Genomic DNA, 20,449 nt, shown 5'->3' with positions numbered 1-20,449 from the left:
GAATATCTCTTGAACCTCAGATTTCTGTGCTTGAACTGATTTTTCACGAGTGATATTAAAAAGTACTTTTTCTGGTATTGCTCAAACGTCGTTTGTCAAAAATCAACCAATTTAGAAAGAAGATATTCTCAGATTTTGATTGGTTACCCCATCCAATTCTTGTTGAAGCTTACGGAGTTTTCCGGACAGTTGAAATGAACCTTGGACGAAATAAAAAAAAACTAAACGATTATCTGAACTGAGCGTGTCAGGTCAGTTTTACGATTTGTCTTCATGTCAGTTTCATCAATTTTTTCCATGAAGGCACATTATTCTCATTAAAAGAAAACTGACGGACTGAAAGAATAACTGAAAAACTGTCAGTTATTCGGATGAAACTTAGCTCAAGAGTTTCAGTCAAGAAACCGGACGTTTGACCGGACGAACTCTTCAGTTGCTTCAGTTAATCGTTTTAAGATGCCAAATTGCAAGGATTGTTGAGCACATAACATAACCAAAACATAAAAACAAATGACAAAGAGTCGTCGAACCAATTCTGATTGTCTACACGTCATCGAACAGACTTAGTAGATGGAAAAATGGGTTCCTCATAAGCTGAACGATAGACAGCAGGAAAAGCGAAAAACGATGAGCGGAACAAAGGGTTTTCTGGACCGGCTCGTTAAGGGAAATGAGAAATGGATTTATTTTGAGATTTCCCCCCGCGGACTCGAAAAACGACCAAAATTCTCTACAAAACATGCCATTTTACAGCAAGACAACGCACTCAGACACTCGGGTGTGAACTTGACCCCTAACGCAGTTGATGAGCACCTTTTCAAAAGCTATGAAGAGCTGGGAAAATGGCTTCATGAAGGGATCGGTTCAGAAGATGAATAGTTCTTCCGAGGTGGTATCCGTCGGTTGGTGGAAAGATGAAAAAATGCAGTGCTCGAAGGCACCTACTATTAAAAAAATCCAACATTATTAACTGACAGACAAGGTAATAGGGCCCGGGTACTCATAAAACCAATTCTAATGATATTCGGACTTCAAACGATGAGAACATACAAACTTATTTGTTTGCCAAGTTGAATATAACAATTTTATTCATACTTTATCGTAACCTACATAGAATTAGACTACCGCAACTCCACCGGTGCTGAGCTGTTGCTTAACATAATCGGCCGCCATCTGTTTCACTTTTTTCACCGATTCCCGGTCTCCGTGCTTTTCCTCGAAATTTACATACTTGGTGTAGAGGGTTTTCATGTTTCTCATCGGTAACCGTTGGACGATCGCACGTTCCAGCGTTTGCCTAGCCGCATTGATTAGGCCATCTTTGACCAACATATCGACGTACTGGGACCAGATGTCGGTCCGTTTGGGATAGGAAGTTAGAATTTGCTCGAACAGAAGATGCGCCTCGTCACGGTCTCCGTTACGATTGTGCAGGAAGGCAAATTTGACTATTAGCGGTATATCTGGTGGAAAAAAAATTGTATATTAACTATTAGAGGATGATCAACGATTGTTTCTTTTTTTCGTTTACTTACGTTCCTTGTTTTGCAGTGATTTGAGTGCTTTGCTAAGCAAAGGTTTCACTTTTACCGTCTGACCTATTTTGTAGTAGCAATCAGCAATCAACAGCCACATCTCTGATTGTTTTCGGAATCTTTTCTGCAGTGTGTCGATCATTTCCTGAACCTCGGGAATTTTTCCGCAGTCAATCAAAACTCCGATCACTTTAGAATAAACCTTGTAGCTATCGTTGTATTGGATAGCTTCTTGCAAAATTTCCTTGAAAGTTTCAATCGTTTCGTAACGCAGTTCGAGATTAAGCAACGCAATCCACACGTTCAGGCGTTCGTCTTCTTCGCGAAAATTGATCGTTTTCAACGCTTTCCGTGCAACCGCACGCGCTTTCTCAATTTCGGCCGATTCCATGTGAAACACCATATAGCGAATCCACAGCAGACTGCTGTTCGGTTGGGCCAACACCAACCGGTCGAACTGATCCGGGGTATGCGGGTCAACCGAAGCATCCGCCAGTTCTTCCTCGATTTGACGGATCCGTTTCTCCTCCTGCTTCATGGCTTCGAAACGTTCCTTCCCGGTGAGACGTGTCTTCGGTTGTGTTTCCGATTGTGTGTCGTCATCGCTTGAGTCGGAGTCGATTGACTGTTCGCGAACCGTACTTGGCTTGGAGCTCCAGAAACTGGTGGGACCGGGAAGATTGTTTTGCAGCATCCGGCCGACGGTCTGTCCGGTGAGATTGTTTCGGTGTTTATTTTTCTTCTTAAACTTCGTTTGCTGAGCTAGTTGATGTAGTTTGTCTTTTTTCTCGAGCTGACCAGGCGTTTGGGCGTTGGCTAAATCCGGATCTTTAGCCGCTGGACGCGAGGCGAAAAAAGTTTTCTGATTTTTCTTTTTGTTCGATTTGATTTTCTTGGAACGGGGCAAATCTTCAGCCCCATCCAGCTGACTGATGATAAGTGGCATTTTCGCTTTCAACTTTTTATCAGCAGACTTTGCCTTCTTTTTGTGGTTGAGTTTTAAGATTTTTCCCGGGGAAGCCTGAACTTTTTCGAATTTTTCAATGACTGAGCTTTTGATTTTTTTGTTCAATTTTTTAGTAGATTTGATCATGCTTTTCTTTACAACTGTTTCTCCATCTGAAATTTAAAGATAAATAGAATTATTTCGTTTTAAAAGCACTCACTTTGTTTCTATATCTGGTCATACCTTTATCGATTCCAGAGTCGCTGTGACTTTCGTCTTGTTTCTTCTCCTCCGACGATAGAGGCGGTAAATCATTTAGCAACGGTTCCTCATAGTCCTCAGGTAACCAGCAATATTCGGCGGGTGCTTTCTTGGGAACGGCAATAATTGATCCTTTTAAATCTTTAAATTTTTCATAGCTTTCTACCGTAACTCCTAGCATTAATCCATTGTGTTTACGCATCAGAATTACACGAGCCTTTGCTCCGATTTCCACGGGTTCGAAATCATTGTAGTGACACTTCAGTGGAACTATCACCAATGGGCAGTCCACCTTCGGCAAACATCCAACAGCCACGTGACTGTTTTTGTACAGTGTTACGAATTTCTTCGGTGAATCGACGTCCAACAGTTCGCTGGGTGATTCCCAAGATTCCTGCACTATCAAGTTCTTCAAATGTTTCTTTACCACGCACACGCTCACCAACTGCCTCTCTATGTCCACCCAAACAACTCGGCCTTCAAGTTGATCACCGACGGCGTAGCTGTCTTTTTTAGGATCTTTCGAAGCGATTCCTTTCACAGTACTCTCGGCGTTCTCACCGTCCAGCCGCACAATCATCGTCTGTTCGTCATCATCGACAAAACTTTCAACCACACAGTCGACCGCTTGTCCAACGGAATACCTCGAGAAAGCTTTATCAGCAGATTGGAATCTAAAATACAAGAAAAAAAAGAAAACTTTTGTTAGTCGACTATAAAAAATTAAATTCGTTCCGCACATCGACAGTACGATAGCGATCATTAAAACGATCAAAACCCTTTCAATCGGGTCTATTCAAGTACAGGCAGTAAAGCATGAATTCTGTTCCGATTGCATTCCTGTTGGTTTTCGCTGCGTCACTTGCAGATGATTCCCTTAAAGACATCTGCCAATGTGACTGCGAGCGACGCATCAAGCTAAGTGCTGGAAAACTTACCTGTGTACTAATTCGAAGCATGTTAAATCACGGTTGGCTGTTCGCAGACCGGGATAACGTATTCAAAGCAGACACCTACCGGTACGTGTACCTCTCGCCCGAACGACCGATCGGAAGTAAGGATTCCATGTGGTATGTCGAACACGAGGACTACAACAACAACTCGTACCCGTTCCAAAACGTTGGCCTGAAGGAATGGTTGATACCGAGCTCGGACAAGTTATGTCGCAGTGCGCAAAAGCGCTATGTCTTCACGGATCAACGATCGAAATCCGCAATCCCAAAGGAAGCCTATTTTCAGTTCATTCCGGACCAGAACAAAATATATCAGGGCTATCGCATCCGCAACGCCTGGTCGGGAGATTATTTGTACGTCGACGATGAGCGACATCAGGGATCAAACTATCGAGTTTACCTTTGGCGACAGAAGGGCAACTTCGATACAGCCGATCTGCGGTACTGGTTCAAGCTGGTTTCGTGTCCGAGAAAAGAGCTCCATCCACCGTTAGTTGGTTGACGATCAGGTGTTTGTTTAGTATGGTCAGTAAAAAAACCAACGTCTATGTTTTTCGTTTATTTGTTTATTCGAATTTCACTCTTCGCAACTCGTCGGTTTTAAATGATTAAAACATTTAGAAAAAAATCCTTCCATAAAGACTGTCCCAGAAAGTATGGACGCACTTTGATTTCGCTGTAAATAATTCACAAGTGTTAGCAGAGCTAATAAAAGTCATTTTCATTGACTGAAAAATAAACGAAAATGACAAGAAATTATTGTCACTCTCAGTTTCGCTTGCAAACTATGAGAACGAAATCCATGTCCAGTCAATGACATAAACGGGAAAGTAGTTTCAAAATTGTGTTTTTTCTTTCATTTGCCCTTTCAGTCATTTGCAGTTTTCAGTGAAAATCCAATACACGCTCTTTGAACATAACTCATCGTTTGAGTTGCGATTACTCAAATTCATAAACTGGAACAATATGTCAAAATTTGAGTATGGATTTGAGTAAAATAAACTCGTTGTCATGAGTTCTCTCGAATTTATTCATATATTAGAGTAAGCGTTGAGTTTTTAAACATTTTAGTGAAAAAAATACTTCTTGCAGTTCAGTGCGTTTTCATTCTCGGAATATTCTTATCGAAATAAGGAATGCAAGAATACGTCGTTTTCCATTGCCGTTTCTAGATCCGGTTTTAAAAACATGAATCAACGTCAATCATAGATGTTTTGTGGTTTCAATTATGCTTAGTGAAAAGCGCAACATAAAGATATCAAAACAATTCAATTTTTAGTCCAATAAGTTCAAAAGGAAACTGTTTTGAATCACTATTTTGCGCATTCAAGAGTAAGAAGAATAACTTTGTATATGAAAATTAACGAAGAAAAATTTCTTCATTTTGAGAGCAAGGAACTCAAATTTTGAGTTGAACTTACTCAAATTTTGAACAAAATATTTTTTTCCTATTTTAAGTAAAAATTACTCAAGTTTTGACAATTTCGCCCCTTAACACAAAAATGAGTAGATAAGTGGTAACTCAAATTTAGAGTACGTGCACTTTTTATGAATTTGAGTGATGTGTCACTCAATTTTGAGTTATGTTCAATGAGAGTGTAGTATTCAGTGTCGATATTCAACCAAAGCTGTGAGAATTGAAAACGACAGAAAAAGGTTTCACAATAAGTTTTAACTGTTGGTGCTCGAATTTGTAGTAGTTTTGGTTTCCAAAGAAGTTCTGGGATGTAATTACTTCGATTTGCCATATTTTAGTCACTTTTTATAGCCAAGCGTCACATATTTTCAATACACCGATGCAAGAATGAAAATTTCAATTCTGCTGTTGCTACCTGAAGACGTTAGTTTGGTTTCGTCTTGTCATAGAGGAAAGAGTGACGTTGGCAATTATGCTCTCTCATTTTTTCGATGAGAAACTAAAATGCTTCGTATCTCTTCGTTTGTTCTGGTGTCGGTCATTTGCGAATGAGACAGTAAAATATTGAAAATGAGACTGCTGAAATGGTTTCTTTCATTGAGAATGTGTGACAATTTTAAGCTCTGAGTGTTAGATATTCAACACAGCGTCTGTCCTGGCATCCAGCGGCTGAATAAGAAATGCTTTTCCCCGGAAGCTATACCTAAGACGGCAGCCCCGTCCCGGAGGATAGGGAACCTTGGGCCAACAACCTACTGTTCCGGAAACTTAATCTTTGTTTGAGAAACCGATAATGAAAGATTACGGACTGATTTAACGGCAACGATATTTAGCATGAAACAACGGACACGAATAGGAACATGGAACGTTTTAACCCTAGCCCAGCAGGGTAAACTGGCACGTCGAATGAAACTTGAGATCCTAGGACTCAGTGAAGTCCGTTGGCCGAACTTTGGAGAACACAGAATACCGTCAGGACAAATTCTGCTATACTCTGGCCTACGAGGTGAACACGCTCCCCGGCACCGTGGAGTTGGCTTCCTACTGAGCGCCCAGGCATACTCTGCGCTTATGAATTGGGAGCCTATAAGTGAAAGGACAATCGTTGCCAGGTTCAGAACAAGGGTTCGAAACCTGACTATAATCCAAACTTACGCGCCAACCGATGCTGGCGACCTGCAAGACAAAGAGAATCTCTACACTCAACTTAATGCCACCGTAGATAGAATTCCGAAGGGCGACATCATGATCTGTATGGGCGACTTCAACGCGAAGATCGGATCCGATAACTCGAACTATGAGCGCATTATGGGGCGCGCCATGGTCCCGGAGAAATGAGCGAAAACGGAGAGCTGTTTGCAGAATTCTGTGGCAATAACGACATGGTGATCGGGGGATCGCTCTTCCCCCATCGACCGGTTCACAAGGTCACGTGGGTTTCCCGTGACGGCTTTACAGAAAATCAAATTGACCACATCTGCATCAGCCGAAAGTGGAAACGGAGCCTTCTTGATGTACGGAATAAACGTAGTGCCGATATCGCGTCTGACCACCACCTCATTCTCGGCGAAATACGCCTGCGTGTTGCGCGTGTTCGTCGACAAGAGGAGAGAGTTGGACGGCGATTTAACACACGCCGACTGGATGATACCACAGTGAAAAGGTGCTTCACTGTGGTACTGCAGACTCGTGCTGCAGACATTCCGGAAGGTGGCAGCGTGGAAGACCAATGGACTGCCATCAAGAATGTCTTCATCGTCACCAGCGAGAACAATCTGGGTGAACTGCGCACCCAGAGAAAACAAAGAATCACTGATGAGACCTGGACGAAAATAGAGGAGCGAAGAGGAGCCAGAGCCGCAATACAGCGATCCAAAACCCGAGGAGCCATATATTCGGCCCGTCAACGATACTCGGCTCTGGAGAAGGAAGTAAAACGCTCATGTAGACGGGACAAGCGATCGTGGGCGAACTCCCTCACCGACGAAGGAGAGAAGGTCGCTGCAACCGGGGACATTCGTCTCCTCTACGATATCTCACGACGCCTAAGTGGGGCGAAGATGAAAGCGACAATGCCTGTGAAAGACGCGATTGGTCAACTACTAACCGACCCAACTGATCAACTTAAACGCTGGTTGGAGCTCTTCGAACAACTTTTCCAAGTGCCAGCCAGGCCACCATCACCTCGGCATGATCCGCCTAGGGTCAGGCGTATCACACGCGTGAATACCGAGGCTCCGTCATTGCTGTAGATACAAACGGCCATTCAAAGCATGAAATCGAACAAAGCCCCAGGGGTCGATCGCATATCAGCCGAGATGCTCAAAGCAGACCCCATGACATCCGCTCAACTGTTGCACAATTTATTTCGTAATAGCCGGGACACCGCAACTTTTCCGGTCGACTGGATGCAGGGTATCTTAGTAAAGGTGCCCAAAAAGGGCGACCTGACTATATGCGATAATTGGCGAGGCATTATGTTGCTGTGTACCGTTCTAAAAGTTCTATGCAAAGTGATCCTATCCCGGATCCAGGAGAAGATCGATGCGACTCTCCGAGGACAACAGGCTGGATTCCGTGCCGGAAGATCCTGTGCGGACCATATTGTCACGCTCCGTATCATCCTGGAGCAAGTCAATGAATTCCAAGAGTCCCTTTATTTGGTTTCCATTGACTACGAAAAAGCTTTCGACCGTCTCAATCACGAAAATATGTGGGACGTCCTGAGACGCAAGGGAGTACCTGAGAAAATCATCGCCCTCATCGAAGCGCAGTACGAGGCCTACTCATGCAGAGTTCTGCACAACGGGGTCTTGTCTGAACCCATCCGGGTCGTAGCTGGCGTGAGGCAAGGATGTATTCTATCAACGCTACTGTTCCTCATCGTAATCGACGAGATCCTGGTAGGTACGATTGACCGTGAACCAAACCGTGGGCTGCTATGGCATCCCATAACTATGGAGCACCTGAACGACCTCGAATTGGCTGATGACGTTGCACTCCTAGCTCAACGGCGCTCTGACATGCAGAGTAAGCTTGACGACCTTGCCGAACGCTCCTCATCGGCAGGCTTAGCAATCAATGTCAACAAAACCAAATCGTTGGATGTGAACACGGTGACCCCTTCCACCTTTACAGTAGCAGGGCAATCAGTGGAGAATGTTGAAAGCTTCCAATATCTTGGCAGCCAAATGGCGTCAGACGGCGGTCAAGATTGACATAGGTGCAAGGATCAAGAAGGCAAGGGCTGCCATTGCGAGTTTAAGAAACATCTGGAAAAACAGCCAGATAAGTAAACGCACCAAAATCCGAATATTTTACTCTAATGTGAAATCTATGCTGCTATACGCTAGTGAAACATGGTGTGTATCAGTGAAGAACACTCAACGGCTGCAGGTGTTCATCAATAGGTGCCTGCGGAACATAATTCGAGCCTGGGGGCCCCATAACTCGATCTCAAACACCGAGCTCCATCGCCGGTGCCACCAGAAGCCGATAGCAACTGAAATTCGGGAACGAAAGTGGGGCTGGATCTACCACATCTTACGTAGGAGCGGAAACGAAATCTGCAGACAAGCATTAGACTGGAACCCAGCAGGACATCGCAGCAGAGGCAGACCCAGAGGCTCATGGCGGCGTAGCCTCTATAAAGAAATAAAAGTCGACCGAAATCTAACCTGGCAACAGGTTAAGGCGATGGCGGGCAATCGCCCAGGTTGGAAATCTTTCAAGTCGGCCCTTTGCACCACTCGGGGTGCGCAGGAGCCTCAAGTAAGTAAGTAAGTTAGATATTCAAATTTTATTCGATATACTGATAATATTAGACTACAACAACAGAATATTATTCTCAACATTTGCTACTTAGCCATTGTAGACTAGCTGGTGCACCATTGAATTTCGTACAGACAAGTTTTAACACTTTTTTCCAATCTTTTTCGAACTGTTGAATGGTTTCGGCTACCGAGACATGTTTCCTAAGATGTGCCTTCGTAAATGCCCAAAATTCCTCGATTGGTTGAAGTTGTGGGCAATTTGGTGGATTCATGTGGCAAGAAGCAAGATCTGGCCAGAAGACAACAGGATCCTTGTGGCTTCGAATCATGGGTAGAAGTCGTTTTTGTAAACATTCCTTTTGGTTGTTTCTGCTTTTTATACGTTCGAAAATTCAAACGTTCTTGAGCACGAAGAACATTTGACTTCGAAGTGCCCACTTTTTTGGCCACATCCCGAACTGAAACCTCCCCCTTTTGCTCGAACGCCTTCAATATACGTTTATCCAACTGAGGGTTAGCAGGACCTTTTTTTCGACCCGTTTTCGGTTTATTCTCAAAGGTGTTATCCTCACCGAACTTCCTGATTGCATTTCGCACGGCTTTTTCACTTACTCCTTCCATTTTTGCTATCTTTCTCAGTGACAGTCCGCGTTCTGTGCACCATTTGTACACAATTTTTCGATGTAGTTTTGCTGAAAGTCCACGCATTTCGAAACAAACTAATGAAAACGAATAAACAACTGCACAAGTGGTTGAAGAAGAGTGTAGACAACAGGACGCAGCCATAACAATTGACAGATTCTGAACCATTGCGAAATGGCAGTGGTTTTTCGATGCGTCCATTCTGGGACAGTCTTTAGTTCGCTATAGTCGATTATAAGCCAATACATTTAACATCTTCTAGTTGTTGTACGGTAAGTACTGGAGATGGAGTGTTCATTACTTTAATTCAGTGATTCCCTAACTGGTCTCTACATCCCATTAGTGGGCATTAGCTTATTTTCAGTGGATAGTAAATTCAAAATTTTAAATAGGTGGACAATGAGTCGCAAATAGTGGGCTTCGATACTTAAAAAATCTTTCTGAGAAAGGCCCTCAGTAAAATGTAACACATGGATCAGTAAGTCCCGAGACTAACAATGGAAACAACATTTTTTTTGCAAAATTTTTTTTTATTCATCAACATAATCACCTTTTAGGGTTATACAATGCTTCCAACGTTTTTCCAATTTTTCAATACCATGTTTATAAAAAAAATATCTTTCGCTTCAAAATAAGCTTCAGTTTCAGCGATGACCTCCTCATTTGAGCCAAATCTTTTTCCCTGGAGCATTTTTTTAAGATCAGCAAAGAGCCAGTAGTCACTGGGGGCTAAATCTGGCGAGTATGGGGGGTGGGGAAGCAGATCAAAGCTCAATTCGTTCAATTTCGCCATTGTTTTCATCGACTTGTGGCAGGGTGACTCGTTGCTTTTTTTGTTCCATCGAAAGCAATCGCGGCACCCACTTGGGAAAAACCTTTTTCATGCTCAATTTTTCATGAAGGATAGTAAATACACTTCCATATGATATCTGTGTCATCTCAGCAATCTCACGGAGCTTCACTTTACAATCTTTTATTATAATTTTTGTCACTTCACTCACATTTTCCGATGTAACGGCTTCCACAGGTCTATCCGAGCGTTCCGCGTCATTTGTGTCGGTACGACCACGTTTAAATTCGGCGAACCACCGACAAATCGTTGCTTTTGATGGACAAGAGTCCGGATAACATTTTTCAATCCATTGTTTCGCTTGCACGGTGTTTTTACCCATTAAAAAACAATGTTTTATCAAAACACGAAACTCGGTTTTTTCCATTTTTTTAAACAAACTACAAAACGACTTTACTCTAACCTCGATAACTCAGCTGTTTCTGATTGGATCGACTTAAAATTTTGACCCGTTTCAAGCAAAGGTTAGTACTCTAGAAAGACGTGGTTACTGGTTTACTACGAGCGCCATCTCTGCTTTAGTCTCGGGACTTATTGATCCATGTGTTATTCATGACAAATTATAATAGACATGTGGGTAATTTATCATAGCGAAAAACAATTCCATTCCAATCTATCAGTTGCAAAAATGATGTAATTAGTGCACATTCAATTCTAATGAGATTTGTGAGAAAGTAAACGAAAGTAAGAAGATGAAAATTTAGATGCTTTACGACCAAGAATTGGTCAAATAAGAATGAGTGTAAATATATTCAATGTTTCACAAGAAAGTCATATCATGTCTACACTCCAAATTGAATTCATACAAAATACAGAAACAAAAAAAAACAGGTCCACGTTCAGAATCCAGATGGTTAGAATGATTCTCAGAGTTCGAATCCAAAATCTTGTTCAGAACCCTGAGGTCAGATCCAGAATTCAGATTCATGTTCGGAATTCAAACTCAGAATCCTGCTTCCCGGTTCAGAACTAATATTTCTGTCAGAAATTTTGACCCAGAATCTAGGCCTGGAATCAGAACTTATGTCCAAAACACACGATAACTCATGACTTCCTGTCAGGAGTTCAGGTCTACAACCCAGATCCAAATTGCAGGCCTAAAATACGGATCCCGATTTTCGTTCAAGAAACCAGATCCTTGTTTTGAAACTAGACCTAGTAGAATTCAAGTCCAGAATTCAGGTGAAGAGTTCAGGATCTAGTTCTAGGTTCAAAAACTCTGTCAGGAGCTGATCCGGGGTCAGAATTCTAGCCCAGAACCAAAGTCCAGGTCCCAGTTCGGGTTTACATCTCATCCAAGTCAGTCGATAAAACAAAACCGCTTACGTTGGGGACAGAAGAAACCAAGTACAGTATTGTGTAGTGAACAATAGACCTCGAAAATGAGTGAACCAAACGAACAAAAGCTACCGCCGGTACGAAAGAATACAATTATTGTTGATTTCAGACAGTGCAAAATTCGACCTTCGATACGAGAACTTGAAGGTTTGCTTAAGGAGCAAATGCATCTTGACATTAAACGTGTGCATTTACTTCAATGCAATAAGACCAATAATGTTGTTTGTATCCAGCAGGGCTTGCATATTGAAGCAACGAATATGAACGAAAGGGTTTCACTATCTGTGCTATTCACACACATTCGTATGTCAGGTAGAATTCACAGCGCAACCCAAGCCAGGAGAGCTGCTTCGTTCGTTCATTAGTTCATGAATATGCCTGCTTGCTGAGACTTATGCTTCATGAGGTTAGCATTTGATGAATGGTTCTCATATTGTAGATGCCTATGAGGAAACTAGTTTCATAACTTTTAGTTCCGATGAATATTAATTTAAAGAACATTGCTTTTAGTGTTTCTAGGATATGTACACAGTGTAAACTGCCAAGAAACAAATGGATCGTTTTGAAATGGGCTCAAATGCAAAATTTCTGCTATAAAATGTTTAAAGTCTGTTTGAAATGTGATCAAATTTGGTCTTGGAATGCGAACATTATGTTAAAAATGATTTCTGTAAACCTACTTTTTAAAAATAAACCGTAAACATTGCCTATATGACGTTGCTTCGCGTCTTGTAGCACACCGTGAGGCATGGTCTTCTTTCTCGTACAATCCTAACGAGAGTGAACCCTTCATTTCATTACATTGTCATGGATTGCTTAGTTCATGTGTTAACTGAGAATGAGAGCACAGACAATTTACTTGGCAAGGGGAATTGGTCTGCTCAGTAGCATATACTCTCACGCATCCAGTTTCTCTCTAATATAGGTCTCTCATTCAGCTATGTCAAGCAAAGTGTTCACAGCAGATATTTTTTGTTGCTTCGTTCGTTTGAGGATTCACAATACAAGCCCTGGTATCCAGTTCTATAGAGAGTTGGATGCAATTCAATTCGCTAAAGACAATAATAATGTGCACTATGTGGAGCATGAAAATATCAAGTACAACATTCCGGTATATATGGAAGATAGTGCTATAGAAGTGCGTGTGCATGATCTTCCCTCAAGCGTCATCGATTCTTATATTCGCGCAACTATGTCCCAATACGGGGAGATTCTCTCTATCGAAAAAGAAAAGGGGAAGAATTTTTTCCCCGGTATTCTAAATGGCGTACGTTTGTTACGCATGCGCTTGAGGAGGCCTATACCTTCTTATGTGACATTCGGTCAGGATACAAGAATCCCGTGCAAATCACTTGGTAGCTATGACAATCAGATGGCCACATGTCAATATTGCCAAAAAGCTGTTCATTACGGTAAGCCATGTGGTGAACTGGACAAGGAGACAACCACACCAAAGGACAACGGTGCTTCCTTCACACCAACCCCAAGCAACCCCAGTATACCTGTGAAAGTCACCAACAACAGTGAAGTACCCCTTCAACGAAACCATCCAACGTAACCCCTATAGAACAAAGTACACCAGCTGCAGTTATTATAGCTTACCATCCAACCAACCAGCAACAGCAAACAATGTACAACAAGGCGTATCTACAGCAACTAGCAACGAAATCAACAACAATACCACGGCAATGGATGACGAGACGAACCACGAACAAACTGCCCCTCAATCCTCGCAGGAGGAAAATGAAAGCTCCTCTCCCCCTAGAAAAAGGGTGAGAACGAGGTCCAATACAAAAAAAAATTATCTAAAAACTCAGCTAAATCGGCCACGTAAAGCTTGTACGCAAATAGGCCTGAATAAAATATCTTTTAAATAAAAAAAAGGCTGGTGGGTAATGTCAGAGACATAACTGGATGTCGTGAATACGAAAACAACTGACATGTTCCTTAACACTTCCGAATATCAATTAGTTGATCAATTGTATGAATTATGTAAGCATTCCCCTTTTGCACATTTTTCGCAAAAACAAAGAAGGCTTCACTTTTTGTTGAGAGGCTTGTTTCTACCTGATTTCGTTTGTAGCTTTTTCACTAATGGGCTTTAAAAAAATAGCCGCATACAGAATTTTAATGTCGATTATTTCATGTCGGATTTGCATAATTTATTGATAGAAACTATCAATATGCTGTAGGGATTCGTTTCTAGCATTCATAAGGGTCAAATTGCGTAATTCTCTTCAACATTAAACTCTGGAATATTTTTCGAAAAAAAAACAAAGAAGGCTTCACTTGATCTCAATTACTGTGAATTTCACACAGCGAAACGTGCAAAAATCTAACCAAACTGTTCTAGATTTGCACTAAACTGAGGATATTTCAGTGGCAGTGGCGATAGAATCCAGACTGATTCAATTTTTGTTGAGAGGCTTGTTTCTACCTGATTTCGTTTGTAGCTTTTTCACTAATGGGCGGTCCTAACGGCTATAAAAATAGCCGCATTCGGAATTTTAATGTTGATTATTTCATTTCGGATTTGCATAATTTATTGAAATCAACTATCAATATGCTGTAGGGATTCGTTTCTAGCATTCAGAAGTACCAAATTGAGGAACTCACTACGATATTCACCACTTTTAGGAACATTTTTCTCGAACGATTTGTTGTACAGCAGCAGATATTTTGTTCTCTTCCTCAGAACGCGTTCTGATTGGCTGGTGTTGACATGGGTCAAATGAAACAGGTTTTTCAATAGTGTTCTATTGAAATACTTCAATGCTTTTGCTATACACGTTTAAGTTGAAAATTTTCGATTCTATTGGTAGTTAGATTATATAAATCCCTTCACAGATCACTGAGCTATGAGCTTTAAAAATACGAGAAAATCAAACGCGCCTTATGAATTATCCTCTTTGATACTCGTTTATACCAAACATTTCAGAAAAGTTTAATTTTGAATTATTTGAGATTATGTCACACAACTGAAAATTTTATCATAAAATTATGATCATATTCCCGATGGCATGTAGCAAAAATTATGTTGATTCGTTAGATACAACAAGAGATATTCACGATCAAAAACTTATCACTCTTTCAGAGGGTAAATTTTGAAAAGGCACCCTATAGTAAAGTAAGTCGTATTCACGACAAAAAAAGTCCAGTTTGAAAATTAAATTCCAGAATCCAGATGCAGAATTCAGGTTCAGGTAAAAAATCTCTGTCAATAATTTTGGTTTAGAATCTTAGTCCAATTTCAGAATGCAGATCCAGACCAAGAATTCCGGTCCAGAATCGAGGTCCCGATTTTAGGTTCAGAATTCAGATTCTGCACTTAGAACACAAACTCATGTTCAGAGGTTAGATCAAGTTACTCAATTCAGGTCCAGGTTCCGATTTCCAATTATAGTACGGAATCCTGGTCTGGAATTCAGAGCTTGGCTTAGAATCCATGTACAGAATCCAGGTCCATATTCAGAATCCAAATAGAGAATTCTGTATCAGTTTCAGAATACAGAATCAGGATCCAAAGTCAGAATGCAGGCCCAGAACTCAAATCCAGAAACCGGGTCCTTAATCATAACATACTTCAAAATTTTGGCCTAGAATCCAAGTCCAGAGTTATGCTTCTGAATCCAGCTTCTGGTTCAGAATTCAAAATCAGGATCAAGTTCCAGGTTCACGATTCCCAGGTTCCAGTATCTTTTGAGTAAAAATCTTGTTTGGAATCCAGAATCCAGCTCCAGAATCCTGCTCTAGATCTAGATCCGAAACCTTCATCGAGAGTTCATGTCAAAAAATCTGGTCCAGGTCTAGAATCCAAATCCATGCTTAGTGTCCAAGTGTAGATTTCTGTCTCAGGTTCAGAATCTCTGTCAGAATTCTGATTCAAAAACCATGTCCAGATTCAGTATTCCGATCCAGAAACCTTGTTGGATATCCAAATCCAGGGTCCTGGTTCAGAATCCTGGTCTAGCTTTAGAACTTCTGTCATGAATTTAGGTTCAAGTTTAGAATTGAGGAATTACAGAGAACTCAGGTCCAGAATCCAATTCAATATACCAAAAAGGGATACTAAAATTCTCAAACATCGTAACCGGATGAACGATAGGAAACAGAATATGGTGCGTTTTTCGCCAATTTTTACTTTCGATATTTCAATCATTTTCCTTTCCCGAATCTATTTTTCGTTGAGTATAACTAAGATGATGATAGTTTTATGTCACAAATCAAAGAAAATTTTGGTTAGGTTGGCTAAATTTCGAAGGTATTTTTTCTGATAAAACGTGGACTTTGACCAAACCCATCTCTGCTCACCCCCTAATCATATAACTAAAGATCCCACTGAGATTGATTACCCATTTTTTACTAGAAATATATGTGCCACCGAATGGATGCAAAAATATAAGTTCTGAATTAGGAGTGTATGACCGCAAAGCGGGCCTTGAATTATATAGTAAATTTGCAGAAATGTGTATTGAAGCTTATGCCGAAAGAGTTAATACACGAGGGATGAACAAAATGAGCGTTCAGAGAAGTTTTCAGGGCACGAAAGTTCATGCATAGGGCGCTGCTATTACAAGCCCGTTGTTGTATGCTCGAACCCCGGCCTGAAAGGATTCCTAGTGTCAAAAGGATCGTAGTACCAGTCATGGAACAATTCTGTACACTAAGAATTGGTGGCGAGATCTGTTGAAACAGAATTGTCCAATTTCACAAAAGGAACGTAATGCCCAAATTTTACTGTTTTTAAGTTCAAGCAAAAGCAAAATATCAATGAAGATTACTTTGGACCTAAGAATGAATAAATCCATTTTAACAGCAATTGTTAAAATTTGCATGTGCTGCTTTAGATTTTAAATATCACACCGACGGGAGAAAATTTAGAAACTTACCGCTTCTGCAATCGCTGCACATCCGTCAGATAGGTTTGCAAGAGTCTGACAACCTCGTCGACACCCTGCGAACAAACATCTTGTAGTGTCGCTGAAACACGGAACAAAAAGCCATCCTCCTTCCGCAGTCGTCCTGTCACTTTTACCAGTACGACCTGTCCTACTTCGATCTGCATTGCTGTCGGAGTTGAAGTAAACTCTTTCTTTCGAAGAAACACATTTCGAGAGTAATCTTTCAGCGCCAACCGTAGCGAAACCTTCTGTTTCGGTAATAATTCCACACAATAGGCACGCAGAATCTGACCAATGTTAACGTCCTTCGATTGGGTGGGCTTGTGCCGGAAATACTGCACATCGCGACAACTGTAGCTACCTTTATCGACGTTGACGACCTGCAACTTTTCACCTGCTTTCAGTAGATTTTGGTATATAATGTTGTGGGCAGGGAAGTCGGAGTATGTTTCCGGTCGTATTGTTCCTGTTTCATTCTCCTTAACCAGATAGATCTCGGCACCGGTAGCATACACCCCAGTGACAGTCCCCTCTGTAATCAGGCCAAGCTTATCGAGGCCTGCATTCAGTGGAATCGAAAGGGTAATCTTCTCGCCGTTTTCGGCTACTTCGTGTACGGTGAAAAAACCGACTGCACCCGGTTTCAAAGCTGTAATTTTACTTTGATCTTGAGCGACCTGTCGGCAAAATTTAAATAGAATTCCAGTGATCTTGTTACAGAATGCAACAACGAAAAATTCATTTCCTTCAGAAATAACGGTTCCGTGGTAGGATTCCCCAACCGAAACACTTTCACGATCCATTATCAATTTAGCAGATTTCTTCAAATATTCAGGATGATTGCTAAACTGTGCCAGCTTGCGATCGTCCTCTATGGCAATCAGTCGAAGTTTGACCGTTTGATTTACCGAAAGTGGTTTCCGATTGAAAAAGTTGTACGACGTTAGAAGTCCTTTCACATTGTCCAGTGCTACCACGTAGCCCCGATTGCCATCGAGCATCTTAGTTACTCGACAGCTGTACGTTTCTCCAACCGACAGATCACTGACCGAAAAGTACTTCATGTCGATCATTTTGTCGTCATCGGTCACAATCATGGTTCGATCGAAGACTTCGTACCGAACCACTCGCACCTTGTGCAGAGAGTTGGCCTGATATTTAGCCATTACAATCTGCTCGTCGTAGTTTGCGTCGTACTTACTTCGGAGAATGTTTCTTGGCAAGAGTCCTTTATATTTTTTACCTATTTGAAACCACACCCCAGAAGCACACTTATGCAGAGCTTTAGCATCCGGTACGATAGTCCCAGGGACAATGGGATCTTTGACGTTAGCTTTATTGCCATCGAAGTTGGCCAGTGTTAGAAAGATATGCTTACTCATCGGCATCACGTACAAAATATGCGCTTGTACCTGTTTGAAAAGCTCGTAGTTTTTCAACTTTGACAAAGGTTTTTCCAACATATTCTCGTTAACGAAAGCTGGAATAGTATCATCAAACAACGTACCCTGTAGGCCGTTTGACAGAACCGACCCGACGGTGAAGGTAACTACCGATCCCGGTACTAAAGCATCAATGTTAACCTGTTCAACTGCCAACTTTCTCGGTTCGTTCGGTTTGAAAGCTTTCAAAATAATCGTCGCCGATACATTTGTGTGCGTAACTTTTTCTATGGCACAGAATAAGTTTGCCCCGATTTCCGTCTTGTTCTTCCTTACCTTGGCCAGCGGAAGAAAAGCACGCACATTTTTTATGCCAACGTTCATTTGATAACCGTGATCTTCCTCCTCTTCAATGGTTGCGCTCAATACCAAGCCTTCTACCAGGTGTTTGTGGTTCAATTCACTGTGCAGCTCTTTGGGGTCCAACGTTAGCTGGTAGCGTTTATCTGCTTCTTGCCGTTGCTTAGTCTTCACATAAACAAGATCATCCGGTTCATACAACTCATCCAACCCCGGACAACGTTTGACTAACGATGTGTTGTTCTGCATCAAACTTTGCAAACGGTTACTGTAAGCTTCCGAGATACTCATCACAGGTACTGTTCCAAACATTCGGCCAGGGAGCGAAATAGTCAGTTCCATTTTCTGCACCTTATATACGCATCCCATAATTAGCATTCCTTCGCTGGCTGTTTTAAATTGCAGATTTGCTGCTGAAGCCCCCTGCTCTTGTTCTTCTTTGTCTTGTTCCATCTGCTCCAAACGTTGTTGGTGCCTTTCCCTCTGACGAAGCTTCTGCGGTTTTTCATCGTTGGTTGTAGATGCACCATAGCCCTAACACAGTATAATTAAGTTCGTAAAATAAGCGGGACAAGTTTTTTTTTATATTCACTTTACCTTATTGGTTTTGACTTTTTTACGCGGATGTTTATCCTCGTCCGTTTCGGCTTTCCTTCCTCGGGGAAATGTTGGTTCGATATACACCATGTTTTCTTGTGATCTAAACTGCACAATCTTAAAGGCGATAGCAGTTTTACTGGTCCGTACTTTTGCTGTTCCAATATAGAACTTGAATTCCTATATAACCTACTCAAATCAATTACTTTCTACTTGCTCTCAAACGAACAAATTTACGACCAAATTAACAGAAGAACGAAAAAACGTGCGTTTCTACAAACCATGCACGTGAAATTTGCTTACAAACGTCAACTGGTGCTGACGAGTTTACCGAATGTTGTCATCGTTTATGCTATAACCCGTCTACACTCTCATTCATAAATGGACACTATACGAAAAAATTAAAAGATTGTAATACAAGACAGGACCGAGCACGATTACATTTAACATGGAAAAAAGAAACGGTTGTGTATCATAATGATAATTTTAAAGAAAGAGAACGTACAAACATTAATTTCATAAACGGCGATTGAATCATTAACTGTTTAGTAATAGTGTAATTTTATTAACCCTTCTTTTGAATGCGTTCATAATTATCGGAAAGTGTGGATTTTAAACAAATTTATTTCTTGGTTTCTGTTACTCATGATATAAATTTAGATTGCTACAAACAAAATGAAGGAATAAAAAACATTAGTCTACTTTTCTAAAAGATTTTGTTCTTGTTATATCCTGTATATTAGCTTGGACATTAGCTAGGACTGATTTGGCTTAAGCAGCTCTCAAAGTTAATCAATAGCATTCTAAGCAGCCCATTTTTTAAGTAATTATTCACACTTGAAAGTTCGTGCGACGCAGCGGAACGAACTTGTAAGCTGCTTCTAGAATACATTGTTCAGCTTCTATGCAGCGAAAAAGTTCACGCGGAACTTGTTCTGTACTTTCAAGTTGCTAAAAGTACCACGTGCACTCTTAAGCAGCGAGAAAGTTCACGCGGAAGTTGTTCTGTACTTCGAACTGTCAAAAATTGCCACGTGTTTTCTTAAGCAGCTAGAAAGTTCACGCGGAACTTGTTCTGTACTTTCAAGTTCTCAAAAGTTCCGCGTGTACTTTTAAGCAGCAAGAAAGTGGACTTTTTAAGTAATTGTGGAACTTCTGGTTGCTCGGTTATGCTTCACTTTTACAAATGTCGCGAAGAACAGCCGACGGCTTCTAAATGTTCCATGACTCATGAGTAAATGTTACCTGTGAAATATATTACAAAAATCATTAACTAAGATCAACAAAAAACAAACTTACGACAACAGCCGCTCATCGGTTAGAATTTGGGATAATGAAGGTTAATCATTTTTTGCGTACGTATAGCAACTCTAACGCATTCCTCAACGTTGTTTACGTTCATGTGATTTTTTTCAATATTAATCCTATTACATTGGCTTATTTTTCCTTGTTGGTAATGGTTAACTTTGCCAAACTAAACTAATTGCTGAAAAT

The 20,449-nt window shown here is 41.2% G+C and overlaps 1 protein-coding gene across 1 annotated transcript; it reads right to left on the bottom strand.

Moving 5' to 3' along the window:
* Positions 1-1,054: 1,054 nt before the first annotated feature.
* On the bottom strand, positions 1,055-19,267 carry LOC131428203 (protein RRP5 homolog). Its single transcript, XM_058591946.1, has 5 exons — positions 18,956-19,267; positions 16,605-18,892; positions 2,725-3,416; positions 1,536-2,654; positions 1,055-1,463 (listed from the first exon to the last, which is right to left on the bottom strand). The coding sequence occupies exons 1-5, from the start codon at positions 19,043-19,045 to the stop codon at positions 1,117-1,119; spliced, it is 4,536 nt and encodes a 1,511-aa protein (XP_058447929.1). The 5' UTR covers positions 19,046-19,267; the 3' UTR covers positions 1,055-1,116.
* Positions 19,268-20,449: the final 1,182 nt, after the last annotated feature.

This window comes from Malaya genurostris, chromosome 2, assembly GCF_030247185.1.
Source record: "Malaya genurostris strain Urasoe2022 chromosome 2, Malgen_1.1, whole genome shotgun sequence".
Classification (NCBI taxonomy): domain Eukaryota; kingdom Metazoa; phylum Arthropoda; class Insecta; order Diptera; family Culicidae; genus Malaya; species Malaya genurostris.
The sequence above is the reverse complement of the archived record's forward strand: the minus strand, read 5'-3'. Positions and strand labels throughout refer to the sequence as shown.